The sequence below is a fragment of the Larus michahellis genome, chromosome W (genome assembly GCF_964199755.1).
Source record: "Larus michahellis chromosome W, bLarMic1.1, whole genome shotgun sequence".
In the NCBI taxonomy this organism is placed as follows: Eukaryota; Metazoa; Chordata; class Aves; order Charadriiformes; family Laridae; genus Larus; species Larus michahellis.
The window spans coordinates 18,740,686-18,755,304 of NC_133929.1; the positions used below are offsets into that span (position 1 = coordinate 18,740,686).

General features: G+C 42.6%; 1 protein-coding gene across 17 annotated transcripts in view; it reads left to right on the forward strand.

Annotated features, from left to right (window-relative positions):
- Positions 1-14,619, forward strand: part of LOC141735525 (lens epithelium-derived growth factor-like) — a 115,148-nt gene that overhangs the window by 92,691 nt on the left and 7,838 nt on the right. For 14 of the 17 annotated variants that reach the window (XM_074568467.1, XM_074568465.1, XM_074568469.1 and 11 more), the window contains 5 exons: positions 4,524-4,576; positions 7,768-7,838; positions 8,794-8,895; positions 9,105-9,324; positions 12,399-12,510. In XM_074568467.1, the coding sequence (XP_074424568.1) occupies positions 4,524-4,576; positions 7,768-7,838; positions 8,794-8,895; positions 9,105-9,324; positions 12,399-12,510 (558 nt within the window). Of the gene's footprint in view, positions 1-4,523; positions 4,577-7,120; positions 7,435-7,767; positions 7,839-8,793; positions 8,896-9,104; positions 9,325-12,398; positions 12,511-12,595; positions 12,693-14,619 lie in introns of those variants that run through there. The other 3 variants (XR_012584769.1, XM_074568470.1, XM_074568471.1) reach the window with 3 other exon arrangements.

Here is a 14,619-nt window from a genome sequence, read left to right on the forward strand (position 1 = left end):
GAATAAAAAAGCTCTTGTAAATCAATATGTAGTATTGTGGGAGGATGGGAAAAATTGAATCCAGAAATTAAGTGATGTCAGTCTTTCAGTGACTTAGATTTCCTAACAGTAGGACAGAGTTGGTGGGTTCTGTTTAGAAGTATCCTGAGAATACCTGAAGAGAGAGCTAACTCTCTTGTTCCAGCAGGGCCATGTATTAAATTTTAAGTAAGTCTTGAATACATGAGATTGAGATTTATATCAAAATTCTACAGCCATGAATTAAGTTGCTCAGGTTGTGGAATACATAGGGTTCCCTGGAAAACACTTCCTTCTCTGTCTGGCAGTCGGAGGCTATACTATCAGACAGAACAAGGAAGAAGTTACACTTTATGTTACTCCGTCTCTGCAAAGCCAGTTGAGTAATATCAAGCAGTTTGCAGTCAGAAGATAAATTATCACAAATGAACCAAGCATTAGGATGGATAGAAGATCCTGCCAGAAACTTAGGGGGTTGGGACAGCAGGAAGAAATCAGTCTGACCCATTCTCAAGATCTATTCCACAAGTGGGTAAAGAAGCCACCACCATGAGATCGAGATGTTCCCATCCACACAGTTCTTGGGAAGGAGGAAGAAGGGGGAGAACAAGGCAAAATTTCTGGGAATTAGGAGAAGAAAACGGTCTCCTTCATCTGTAACAATAAAATTATAACCTTTCTCTATCCTTTAACAAGAATCTAGATTTATTTACTCCCCCCCTCCCCCCACAAGTGATTTTGTCTCTTCCTCGTCAGTTATTCTTTCTCTAGAAACCTAAACACACTTCTTCCTTGGGGCAAACCTAAACTTTTCCAATGTCCCAAAGACACAAAATTGTTTTTATCGTTTCTGCAATTCTTAATATATATGTAAATCTGACACGCTTTTTGATTTCTGCAACAAATGGTCTTGTGTTGTTTTGGTTATCATGCAATCATAGAATGGTTTGAGTTGGAAGGGACCTTAAAGATCATCTAGTTCCAACCCCCCTGCCGTGGGCAGGGACAACTTCCACTAGACTAGGTCGCTCAAAGCCCCATCCAGCCTGGCCTTGAACACTTCCAGGGAAGAGGCATCCACAGCTTCCCTGGGCAACCTGTTCCAGTGCCTCACCACCCGCACAGTAAAGAATTTCTTCCTGATATCTAATCTAAATCTACCCTCTTTCAGTTTAAAACCGTTACCCCGCGTCCTATCACTACACTCCCTGATAAAGAGTCCCTCCCCATCCCTCCTGTAGGCCCCCTTTAGGTACTGGAAGGCTGCTATAAGGTCCCCCCGGAGCCTTCTCTTCTCCAGGCTGAACAGCCCCAACTCTCTCAGCCTGTCTTCATAGGGGAGGTGCTCCATCCCCCTGATCATCTTCGTGGCCCTCCTCTGGATCCACTCGAGCAGGTCCCTGAGCTGGTCCCCGATCCCTCGAGCTGGGGGCCTCAGAGCTGAACACAGTACTCCAGGTGGGGTCTCACGAGAGCCGAGTCTTCTTTACTTTTAAATAGGTTTCATATTTTATGTACATGTACAAGTTCAAGCATTCTTATGGATATTTGACCAGAACAGTTTAGTTTGGCAACTTTATACACCTGTCATACTGTGACTGGCGAAATATATTCTACTGTCCAACCACTTCATTTACTATTTCAATTAAGTCAGATGCCACACTGTATTAATGTCATATTGCATTTTCAACAACTTATTAATTTATGCACAGTGCTGTGTTGCATAAATTGGGTTTGGAACCTCCACTAATCTCTTATTTATAAAAGGTACTACTTTAGTATGCCACTCATCCAGACCAAACAAACATTTGCAATTATCATTTTTTAGCTGAAAACTCCCAAATGACATTTTTTAAAGCTGTCCAATCAGAAACCAATAATTCCAAGACTATCTCTGGAGCAAAATCAAATTTCTGTTCATCTAAAAAAAGAGATAAAACATATCGCTTAAGTTTACCCTACTGCAATAGTCAACATGCCCCACAGATTTATATACAAAGTTTTAGCTTCCAGGTAGCCAAAAGGAATGCTGGACACCATAAGTCTCTCAGACTCTTTCATGCTTCTACAACCAGGGAGAACACTGCTGACAGTATAGTTTCCCCCAATGAATACTACTGGACAAAAACAATCTGTGAGCACTGACTACAGGAGTACTTAAAGAAAACAAATTACCACTTTAAGAGGAGATTACAGCTAAAGGTTGATTTAAGAATTTTCCCCCTTCTTTTACAAAATTCTGCAGAATTATATAATAATCTTAAACTTTTGGAAGTCTGATTCAGTATCTGAATAAAATGTGAAAGGACTATGGAAACTGATTGTGTGAGCCAATGCAGGCAGGATGCAGGAACAACCACACACCACAGATGAAAGGCAAAGAACAAATTTAATCTCGATACCTCGCAGACCAGGAAATCTCTGAAGCAACACCCGGGCAGAGGCACTCAAGCAGGGACCGCGGGCACTGCCACGCAAGAGAGAGTTCTTGTTAGCAAGAGTCCTTGGCAGCGAGAGTCCTTGTTAGCAAGAGAGGGCACGGACTCCCTGTTCTTGTTGGTATTTATAAGGTTCAAACAGGCATAGCTTTCTCACTGTGCTTTGATCTTCTTCCACAACAGGCCAGGATTCTCAAATGGCTAGATAAGGTGTCCCTGAGTCCATCACAGACTTATGTTATCTAAGTGGATGGCCATGCCCAGAGAGTTGTGATTAATGGGGTGAAATCCTCTTGGTGGCCGGTCACCGGTGGTGTCCCTCAGGGCTCAATCTTGGGGCCGGTTTTGTTTAATATCTTTATCAATGATCTGGATGAGGGGATTGAGCGCGCCCTCAGTAAGTTTGCAGACGACACCAAGCTAGGTGGGAGAGTTGATCTGCTTGAGGGTAGGGAGGCTCTACAGAGGGACCTGGACAGGCTGGATCGATGGGCCAAGGCCAACTGTATGAGGTTTAATAAGGCCAAGTGCCGGGTCCTGCATTTCGGTCCCAACAACCCCAAGCAACGCTACAGGCTTGGGGAAGAGTGGCTGCTGGAAAGCTGCCCAGCAGAAAAGGACCTGGGGGTGCTGGTGGACGGCCAGCTTAACATGAGCCAGCAGTGTGCCCAGGTGGCCAAGAAGGCCAACAGCATTCTGGCTTGTATCAGGAATAGCGTGGCCAGCAGGAGTAGGGAAGTGATCGTGCCTCTGTACTCGGCACTGGTGAGGCCTCTCCTCGAGTGCTGTGTTCAGTTCTGGGCCCCTCTGTACAAGAGGGACATTGAGGTGGTGGAGCGTGTCCAGAGGAGAGCTACCAGGCTGGTGAGGGGTCTGGAGACCAGGTCATATGAGGAGAGGCTGAGGGAGCTGGGCATGTTTAGCTTGGAGAAGAGGAGGCTGAGGGGAGACCTCATTGCCCTCTACAGCTACCTGAAAGGAGGTTGGAGAGAGGTGGGTGTTGGCCTCTTCTCCCAGGTGAATAATGACAGGACCAGAGGAAATGGTCTGAAGTTGCGGCAGGGGAGGTTTAGATCAGACATTAGGAAGAATTCCTTTACTGAAAGAGTGGTCAGGCACTGGAACAGCCTGCCCAGGGAGGTGGTTGAGTCACCATCCCTAGAGGTGTTTAAGAAACGTCTAGATGTGGCACTTCGGGACATGCTCTAGTGGCAGAGATTGTAGGTTGTTTGGTTGGACTCGATGATCTCAAAGGTCCTTTCCAACCATGAAGATTCTATGATTCTATGATTCTAAGTGCAAGTGTTTTCCTTGGAATCACCCGAGACTGAATAACAATTAGTGTGATATGTGTGTTTTACCCCAGGTGCGAGTCACTTGAGCATATTTACAATCCTCCTTGCTGATCTTCTGTTGCTTTCCCACACTGATACACATGCAGGATTTTTATTTAATGGATGCTTATTTTTATGACATTTGGAAAAACTCAATGGTGGAATATACCAATTAAAATAAGGCTTTTAAATTCCATCATAAAACAAGACTGAAGACTTGATAAATAGGGTTTGTTTGGGGTTTTTTTTGTTAATAAAAATATTTTAGGAGTTTTCTTTAAAGATTGTTATGTTCTTATAGCTTAGTTATTTCTGTACTTCTTTTAGTAGAGTTGCTGTGGAAGTTATTTTATTTATCATATAATCAATTTTTTTCCCATAATTCCCTGAGATAAACTTGAATGTCAGTTTTAAATTTGTGTCTTCTTACAATATTCTCTCTCCGTCAATCTTTTTCATACATGCAGTTTTATCTAATTTTTTACATTTTAATAATACTTTCATTTGCTACTTCTAGGGGAAACAGTCTGCTAATCTGGAGGATTCCTTATCTGCAGTATCTTAATAAATAAATTAATTTAATTTATTTTGGTCTTTGAAGAAACCAGAGTTTGACTTCTGTATTTTCACACAGTTTGAATGTCTCAAAACATCTCATTTAACAATAATAATAATAAAACCCCCTCAAGACTTTAGAAAACAGCATTGTAAAAATGCTTTCATGTTTTTATAGGCAAAATAAAGAAGGTAAGAAATCAGAAGTTAAGAGGATGGAGAAGAAGAGAGGTTAGTTTAAAGAATATTAAATATTCTTAATATGTATATACATGCACAGAACATATAAATACACAATTTTTTTAAATATCTTAATTTTTTTAAAAGAAACACATATCTAGACTTACTGCTAAGGCAGTTTTGTGATCTCAGTCAAACATGTTTGATCTGTGATTACTTTCTTCAGATCTTTGAAGCAGTGTATTCTTGTTTTAGGCCTTCTACATTCTTTCCTTCAGCAGCGTGTTAGAACTAGTCTTCAGTATTCTCATCTTATTATCATCCTAGTTTTTAAACCTTTTACATGTTCTCCATTCACCAGCATATGAAATCAAAGGTTCTGTTTCTTTGAACTGAATCACTTTAGTTCTTTATCTTCACAATTGTTCCATCATAGCAGAATAATCAGAGGGGGCCCCTTGCAAATAGTCAGATGGTATCCTTTTCCAGGGAAGGGGCTTAGATTTGGGATAGTTACTGAGTTCTTGACCACCAGACGAGACTTCCAAACCAACCCTACCCTTCTCAGTCTAAAGGGCAGTTCAAACCACTGCCTTCATGTTCCACCTATCTTTTGTTATATAGTAGAAATATAGTGATTTAAACTGGAATCATTTCCAGTGTTGGCAGGAAGAGAGATTTTTATATAAATGTGCCCAAGACAGATGGGACAAACAAAATAAGCAGTTTGCCTACAATATTACTTAGTATGTATACCACTTGTATACAAAAGAAAATCCAAATAAATGTGATGGGTTGACCTTGGCTGGCTGCCAGACCCCCAACCAGCTGCTCTCTTACTCTCCCTCCTCAACAGGATCAGGGAGAAAATAAGATGGAAAAGCTCATAGGTCAAGGTAAGGACAGGGAGATCACTTACCAATAACCATCAGGGGGAAAACCAGACTTGAGTTGGGGAAAATTAATTTAAGTTATTGCCAATTAAAAATAGAGTAGGATGGTGAAAAACAAAGACAAAAACTAAAACACCTTCCTCCCACCCCCTCTTCTTCCCAGGCTCAACTTCACTCCTTCATTCACAACTCTTCTATCCCTCCCCCTACCTTGCCCCTAGCAGCACAGCAGAGATGGGGAAAGAGGAGTCGTGGTCAGTTGATAACAGTTCATCTCTGCTACTCCTTCCTCCTCACACATTTCCCTGCTCCAGCGTGGGTCCTCCCCACTGGCTGCAGTTCCTGTCAGGAGCCTGCTACAGCATGGCCTCTCCACAGACTGCAGGGCGGGTACTTGCTCTGGCTCTCCATGGCTACAGGGGAATCTCTGCTCTGGCACCTGAAGCACCTCCTTCCCCTCTGTACTGGGTTTATGTGTCAAGGTTTTGGTGGCGGAGAAGGTGGGGGTTGCAGGGGTGGATTCTGTGAGAAGAGATCAGGAGCTGCCCCTGTGTCAGATAGATAGAGCCAGTTCCAGCTGGCTCCAAGACAGACCTGCCGCTGGCCAAAGCTGAGCCAATCAGCAATGATGGTGTCACCTCTGTAAAACCATATTTAAGAAAGGGTAAAAAAAACACTGCACAGCAGCTGTGAGAGAGAGGAATGAGAAAAATGTGAACGAAACAACTCTGCAGACACCAAGGTCAGTGAAGAAGGAGGTGGAGGAGGTGCTCCAGGCGCCAGAGCAGAGCCTTCACCAGCCTGCAGCCTGTGGTGAAGATCATGGTGAAGCAGGTTGTCGCCCTGCAGACCAAGGAGGACCCCATGCCGCCGGAGCAAGTGGATGTGCCCTGAAGAAAGCTGTGACGCCATGGAGAGCTCATGCTGGAGCAGGCTCCTAGCAGGAACTGCAGCCCGTGGGAAGGACCCACACTGGAGCAGGTTTTCTGGCAGGACCTTTGGCCCCATGGGGGACCCATGCTGGAACAGTCTGTTCCTGGAGGACTGCATCCCATGGAAAGGACCCATGCTGGGGCAGTTCTTGAAGAACTGCAGCTTGTGGGAAGGACCCACATTGGAGAAGGTCATGAAGGATTGTCTCCCATGGGAGGGACCTCACACTGGAGTAGAGAAACAGCATGTGGAGGAAGGAGCATCAGAGACAAAGCATTGTGAACTGACCACAACCCCCATTCCCCATCCCCCTGCGCTGCTTGGGGGAGGAGGTAGAGAAGTCAGGAGTGAAGTTGAGCCTGGGAAGAAGGGAGGGGTGGGTGGAAGGTTTTTTTTAGATTTGTTCTTATTTCTCATTATCCTCCTCTGATTTGATTGGCAATAAATTAAATTAATTTCCCCAAGTTGAGTCTGTTTTGCCTACAACAGTAATTGCTCAGTGATCTCCCTGTCCTTATCTCGACCCACAAGTTTTTCATCATATTTCTTCCCCCCTGTCCTGTTGAGGGGGAGTGGCAGAGTGGCTTGCTGGGCACCTGGCAGCTAGCCAAGGTTAACCCACCACACCCTCCTTCTTCCCTGACCTTGGTGTTTGGAGGATTGTTTCTCACACTGTGGGTTGTTTTTTGTTTTTTTTTCCCCTTGCTCCTCTCTCTCACACTCTGCTGCGCAGTGGTTTTTACCCTTTCTTAAATATGCTTTCACACAGGCCCCACCAGCTTCGCTGATTGGCTCATCTTTGGCCAGCAGTGGATCCATTGCAGAGCCATCTGGAATCGTCTCTGTCCAGCGCAGGCACAGCCCCTGATCTTTTCTCACAGAAGTTACCCCTGCAGCTCCCCCTGCTACCAAAACCTTGCCACATAAACCCAATACAGATCTTTATCACCTATGAGTTAGAGATCAACTTATTTGTTTGTCTTTACTACTTGTTAGGGCACATACATCGTGAACTACTTTATTTGGATGGATTTGGACTATGACTGTGTCCAAGTTTCTGAAATCCAAAGCATCAATATTCAGGTATCCTCTCATCATAAAGCTCCTACAGTTTCCCAGCTCTTACTATTTATTGAAACTTTCTTTTAACCTGGGTTAACTTCTAGAGGGCAACAGTTGGATATTACAGCAAAAAATATTCAGTTGTAATTTCATGTTGTTGTTGTGTGTCCAGTTAAAAAAAACCAAAACACCTACATTATTTGCTTCCTTAATGCACCTTAGGAAAACTTAATATGAGTTGCCTACTCATAATTTTTTGCATTCTGTATCTCAAGTTCAGGTTTGTAGAAATGTTTCCACAAAAACATCTCATGATATTATTAAATATTCATGACTTCTATTTCTGATCTTTAGAAACATCAATGGATTCCAGGCTTCAAAGGATACATGCAGAAATTAAAAATTCACTCAAAATTGATAATCTAGTAAGTATATTTTGTTCATTGATGTATGTGTACAATTCAGGTAGGAAATATTTTTTGAATGCCTGGTTTGAAGTATGATTTATTAAACAATATATCTTGAGAAGTAAAGGAATTCTTTAATTTGCAAGACCTGGTTTGGAGAATTTCTTTCTTGATTACTCATCTCAGAGTGCCATCATGTGAAAAGTGTTGAAAGGGATTTGGCTTCTAATATAGCACTTTTGTTTCATGAAAGCTATTTGTGTAATGAGAAACTACTAGTTTAAGCGAAGTCGTCTTTCACAACAAACACTGCAGTGGCTTCTGCACTTAGCAGCATGAGAAGTAGTGAGCAGTTTCAACTCAGTCTACGAGTTTGTGCTATCATGCTAAAGAGTAAAACATTTGTTTCTAGTACAGCCAACTCTTAAGTCTATAAAAATTTTCAAAGTAATTCATATTAAATTTAAAAATTTTCACCTCAGAAAAATGGTTCAGTTTAAATATTTTTCTGCCAGCTGAACTCCAGATAGTAAATTCACTTCAAATGTAAAAATACTTGAAATAAAAGCTCACAGATATATAATCTTATTCTTGCCTGGATTAGAAGATTTTATAAGATTGGTTGTAGAGCTAGAGCAAAGATGCTTTCTTTACTGTATTTATCACTGAGTTAGTGTGACAACTATCATATTCTACTGAGAGTAGTCCCAAATCCTTCTTTTTCTCTGGTGTGTATCCAGGTGGTTTCTACAACTTTAGTATCTTTATATATTATTTGATGAGTGAAGATCTCATCTCTTTAGAGAGAGATCTAAGCAGTGTCTGACTTGCTTTTTTGCTACTTTTCCCCAAGAACAGGAACTAAAACTCAACATTTTCTTCAATTTTATATTTTTTTTCCCTCTTAATGGGGCTACCAAAGATTGTTAGCATTTAAACAAAGTTTTCAAATCAGACTTTTGTTTATATACAGGATGTGAACAGGTGTATTGAGGCTCTTGATGAGCTTGCTTCCCTTCAGGTCACAATGCAACAAGCTCAAAAACACACAGAGATGATTTTGACTCTAAAGAAGGTGAGTTTTGCAACTTCATTTAAAGTAACTTCAAAAGGGAAACTTTTTTTTTTAATTGACATCGAGTTTATTTACTACTTTGGAGCATGTTTCACTTCAAGTCTAAACATAGCATACGACGAGTTAAGAATTTCATATAGCACTTACTGAGATTAAGTAGATATGTGTATATATAAGTGGAGTTGACTGTTTTACCTTTTCATTTTCAGATACGGAAGTTCAAAGTTAGCCAAGTTATCATGGAAAAATCTACAATGCTCTATAACAAGTTCAAGACCATGTTTCTAGTTGGAGAAGGAGATTCTGTTCTCTCACAGGTACTAAATAAATCACTTGCTGAGCAGAAGCAGCACGAGGAAACAAAAAACCCCAAAGAACATTGGAAGAAAGGTCCAACCAAAAAAATAGAAAAGGAAAAAGAACTAACAGGTAGGTGTTGGTGTACTTCATCGCACTCTCCCCAGGTGACTTCACTATAGTAGCACAGAGACTGAAACATTACCAGCTATGTTTGTGCTATATTTTTAATTAACTTTATAATACAGTAAGATTTCTTTAGTAACTAATTACACTGCAGTTATCTTCCAAGTTGCATCGTGGGAGTAGAGAAGGAAGAAGATTAGTAATGAAGTCAATTCAGTTAGCATACTTCTAGGAATATAATAGCTGAATGAGCTTCCATAGTTAATAATTTATGTGGTGTTTTAAAGAAAATAGTTCTTTCGGTTAGCCTCACAGTTCATTTTTAGTTTCTTGTTTATATCCGATCTCCACTACTTTGTGAACCAAGTTCAAGTTGTTAAGGGATATTCAAGAGTGGCTGCTTCCTCTCACAGCTCTGGCCTGGGACTGCCTCCTGCTTAGCCACTCTTGAAATATATATATGCTGATCACTTAGAATCATAGAATCACAGAATCTTCATGGTTGGAAAGGACCTTTGAGATCATCGAGTCCAACCATACACACACACAAAAAAACCCCCTACAACCTCTGTCACTAGAGCATGCCCTGAAGTGCCACATCTAGATGTTTCTTAAATACCACTCAATCCCCTCGTCCAGATCATTGATAAAGATATTAAACAAAACTGGCCCCAAGACTGAGCCCTGAGGGACACCACCGGTGACCGGCTGCCAAGAGGATTTCACCCCATTAATCACAACTCTCTGGGCACGGCCATCCAGCCAGTTTTTAACCCAGCAAAGAGTACACTTGTCTATGCCATGATTTGCCAGCTTCTCCAGGAGAATGCTATGGGGGACAGTTGCCCTGGCTGCCCTGCACTTGCCCTGAGAGCTCACTCAAGATGATCCTCTCCATGATCTTTCCTGGTACCGAGGTCAGGCTGACAGGCCTGTAGTTCCCCGGATCCTCCTTCCGACCCTTCTTGTAGATGGGCGTCACAGTAGCCACCCTCCAGTCATCTGGTACCTCCCCTGTTGACCAGGATTGTTGATCAATGATGGAGAGAGGCTTGGTGAGCTCTCCCGCCAGCTCCCTGAGTACTCTTGGGTGAATCCCATCTGGCCCCATAGACTTATGTGCGTCTAGGTGCAGAAGCAGATCGTTGACTACTTCCTCCTGGATTATGGGTGGGTTGTTCTGCTCTCCATCCTTATCTTCCAGCTCAGGAGGCTGAACACCCTGGGGATAGCTGGTGTGACTATTGAAGACGGAGGCAAAGAAGGCATTAAGTATCTCAGCCTTCTCCTCGTCCTTGGTTGCAACTTTCCCCCCCGCACCCAGTAAGGGATGGAGATTCTCCCTGGCTCTCTTTTTGTTGATGTATTTATAAAAACTTTTTTTGTTCTCCTTAAGGTTTGTGGCCAAGTTGAGCTCCGGCTGGGCTTTTGCCTTCCTGATTTTCTCTCTGTATAACCTAACAAGATCCCTGTACTCCTCCTGAGTTGCCTGTCCCTTCTTCCAAAGGTGGTAAACCCTCCTTTTATTCCTAAGTCCCATCAGAAGTTCCTTGTTCAGCCAGACTGGCCATTTTCCCCGCCCTTTAGACTTGCAACACTTGGGGACAGCCTGCTCCTGGGCCTTTAAGATCTCCTTCTTGAAGAGTGTCCAGCCTTCCTGGACCCCTTTGCCCTTCAGGACTGTCTCCCAAGGGACTCTCTCAACCAGTGTTCTGAACATGCCAAAGCCCGCCCTCCGGAAGTCCAAGGTGGAGGTTTTGCTAACCCCCCTCCTTACATCACTACGAATTGAAAACTTGACCATTTCATGATCACTAAACCCAAGGCGGCCTCCGACCACCACATCTCCCACGAGTCCTTCTCTGTTTGTGAGCAGTAGGTCTAGCGAGGCACCTCCCCTGGTAGGCTCACCTACCAGTTGTGTCAGGAAGTTATCTTCCATGCACTCAAGGAACCTCCTAGCCTGCCTGCTCTCTGCTGTGTTGTATTCCCAGCAGATTGAAGTCCCCAACCAGAACAAGGGCTGGCAATTGTGAGACTTCAGCCAGCCGCTTATAGAATACTTCATCTGTCTCCTCATCCTGGTCGGGTGGTCTGTAGCATACTCCCAGCACAAGATCTCCCTTATTTGCCTTCCCCTTCATCCTTCCCCATAAACACTCAACTTTATCATCACTGGAATCTAGCTCTATCCAATCAAAACACTCCCTAATGTACAGAGCCACACCCCCGCCTCTCCTTCCTTGCCTGTCCCTTCTGAAGAGCTTATAGCCATTCATCGCAGCATTCCAGTCACGACAGTCATCCCACCACGTTTCCATGATGGCAACTACATCATAGCTGTCCTGCTGCACAATGGCTTCCAGCTCATCCCGTTTGTTGTCCATGCTATGTGCATTCGTGTAGATGCACTTGAGCTGGGCTACCGATTTCACCCCCATCCTTGGCCCTTTATCCCTAGGCTCATTACTAGTGGGCCTGGTTTTATCCCCTTCCCCCTTCGATACTAATTTAAAGCCCTGTCCATGAGCCTTGCTACCTCTTGTCCTAGTACCCTTTTCCCCTTTTGGGATAGGGTTTTCCCATTCTTAGCGAGCAGGCCCGGTGTCCTGTAGATCAAACTATGATCATAGAACCCAAAGCCCTGCTCATAGCACCAGTTTTGGAGCCAGGTATTGATCTGTCTGATTTTCTTGTTAACCCATTCGTCAGTCCCCAAAACTGGAGGGGCAGAGGATTACTAACTTCAGGTTAACTGTCATACACTTAATACTTCTCAAATTAATTTTCAAATGTTCTTGAGTTTGCTTGAAGTGTGTTGTGAATTACCTTGAAATTGTAGCCTTCAGCAATATTTCATATGCTTGCTCATTTTATTTAGATAACGCAATTTATGGGACTGAAGTATACTGAATTCTTAAGTCATCATAATATCTCTTCTTTCTTTTATATATAGCTTCAGCTGGTAGATTTCAAGATTATATGAAAAACATTTGTAGTGTTGAAGTTGATGCTTCTTATGACAGAATTTTGCTTTTCTTGCTTCCTGCAGCACTGATTCTTTCCCCTTAATTTTAAAGGTGTGAAGACACTAAATGGAGGGTCTGAAATTCAGGACATCAACCAATCACAACAGAATGGAGAGAACACTGAGGAAAAGAAAGAGAAGCATGAAGTTGGCACTAAGAAAAAGTGAGTTAATGTCAATAAGTTCACTGAACTAATCATTTCTAATTTGAAGCTACTTAATCATGTTTAATTAATGTTTTCTTTACAGGGTTTTCTCCTCAACTTAACAGAAATATAATCGTATGTTAATTCCACTCTAGATATGAACAAATATTTTTTAGAAGAAATTCTTCACTCATTTCTATAGTGTAGGTAGAAGGAACTTCTATAGGATGTTCTGCTACTGGTCTAGATAGCTTGAGGTGGGACAGAATTCTGCATACTCTTTCTTCTGTGTTTTAGAGTGGTATTAAGCTGAAAGAAAAGGAAGCTTGGACCATATTGCACAGAAACTTATGAGACTTATCAAATTTTTCCAAATCCTCCTGGTCTACTCAGTAGGCAAGTAAATACAGTGAAAGATAATTGCCTATATATAGTTACCTAGCATTAGAACTTCTGCCTATGAAATTTCAGAACTCATTGTCTAAATGTGGCAGGTGTATAAAGTTGCCAAACTAAACTGTTCTGGTCAAATATCCATAAGAATGCTTGAACTTGTACATGTACATAAAATATGAAACCTATTTAAAAGTAAAGAAGACTCGGCTCTCGTGAGACCCCACCTGGAGTACTGTGTTCAGCTCTGAGGCCCCCAGCTCGAGGGATCGGGGACCAGCTCAGGGACCTGCTCGAGTGGATCCAGAGGAGGGCCACGAAGATGATCAGGGGGATGGAGCACCTCCCCTATGAAGACAGGCTGAGAGAGTTGGGGCTGTTCAGCCTGGAGAAGAGAAGGCTCCGGGGGGACCTTATAGCAGCCTTCCAGTACCTAAAGGGGGCCTACAGGAGGGATGGGGAGGGACTCTTTATCAGGGAGTGTAGTGATAGGACGCGGGGTAACGGTTTTAAACTGAAAGAGGGTAGATTTAGATTAGATATCAGGAAGAAATTCTTTACTGTGCGGGTGGTGAGGCACTGGAACAGGTTGCCCAGGGGAGCTGTGGATGCCTCTTCCCTGGAAGTGTTCAAGGCCAGGCTGGATGGGGCTTTGAGCGACCTAGTCTAGTGGAAGGTGTCCCTGCCCACGGCAGGGGGGTTGGAACTAGATGATCTTTAAGGTCCCTTCCAACTCAAACCATTCTATGATTGCATGATAACCAAAACAACACAAGACCATTTGTTGCAGAAATCAAAAAGCGTGTCAGATTTACATATATATTAAGAATTGCAGAAACGATAAAAACAATTTTGTGTCTTTGGGACATTGGAAAAGTTTAGGTTTGCCCCAAGGAAGAAGTGTGTTTAGGTTTCTAGAGAAAGAATAACTGACGAGGAAGAGACAAAATCACTTGTGGGGGGAGGGGGGGAGTAAATAAATCTAGATTCTTGTTAAAGGATAGAGAAAGGTTATAATTTTATTGTTACAGATGAAGGAGACCGTTTTCTTCTCCTAATTCCCAGAAATTTTGCCTTGTTCTCCCCCTTCTTCCTCCTTCCCAAGAACTGTGTGGATGGGAACATCTCGATCTCATGGTGGTGGCTTCTTTACCCACTTGTGGAATAGATCTTGAGAATGGGTCAGACTGATTTCTTCCTGCTGTCCCAACCCCCTAAGTTTCTGGCAGGATCTTCTATCCATCCTAATGCTTGGTTCATTTGTGATAATTTATCTTCTGACTGCAAACTGCTTGATATTACTCAACTGGCTTTGCAGAGACGGAGTAACATAAAGTGTAACTTCTTCCTTGTTCTGTCTGATAGTATAGCCTCCGACTGCCAGACAGAGAAGGAAGTGTTTTCCAGGGAACCCTATGTATTCCACAACCTGAGCAACTTAATTCATGGCTGTAGAATTTTGATATAAATCTCAATCTCATGTATTCAAGACTTACTTAAAATTTAATACATGGCCCTGCTGGAACAAGAGAGTTAGCTCTCTCTTCAGGTATTCTCAGGATACTTCTAAACAGAACCCACCAACTCTGTCCTACTGTTAGGAAATCTAAGTCACTGAAAGACTGACATCACTTAATTTCTGGATTCAATTTTTCCCATCCTCCCACAATACTACATATTGATTTACAAGAGCTTTTTTATTCTCTACTTAAAAAGTTAAATAATGCTTAGGGG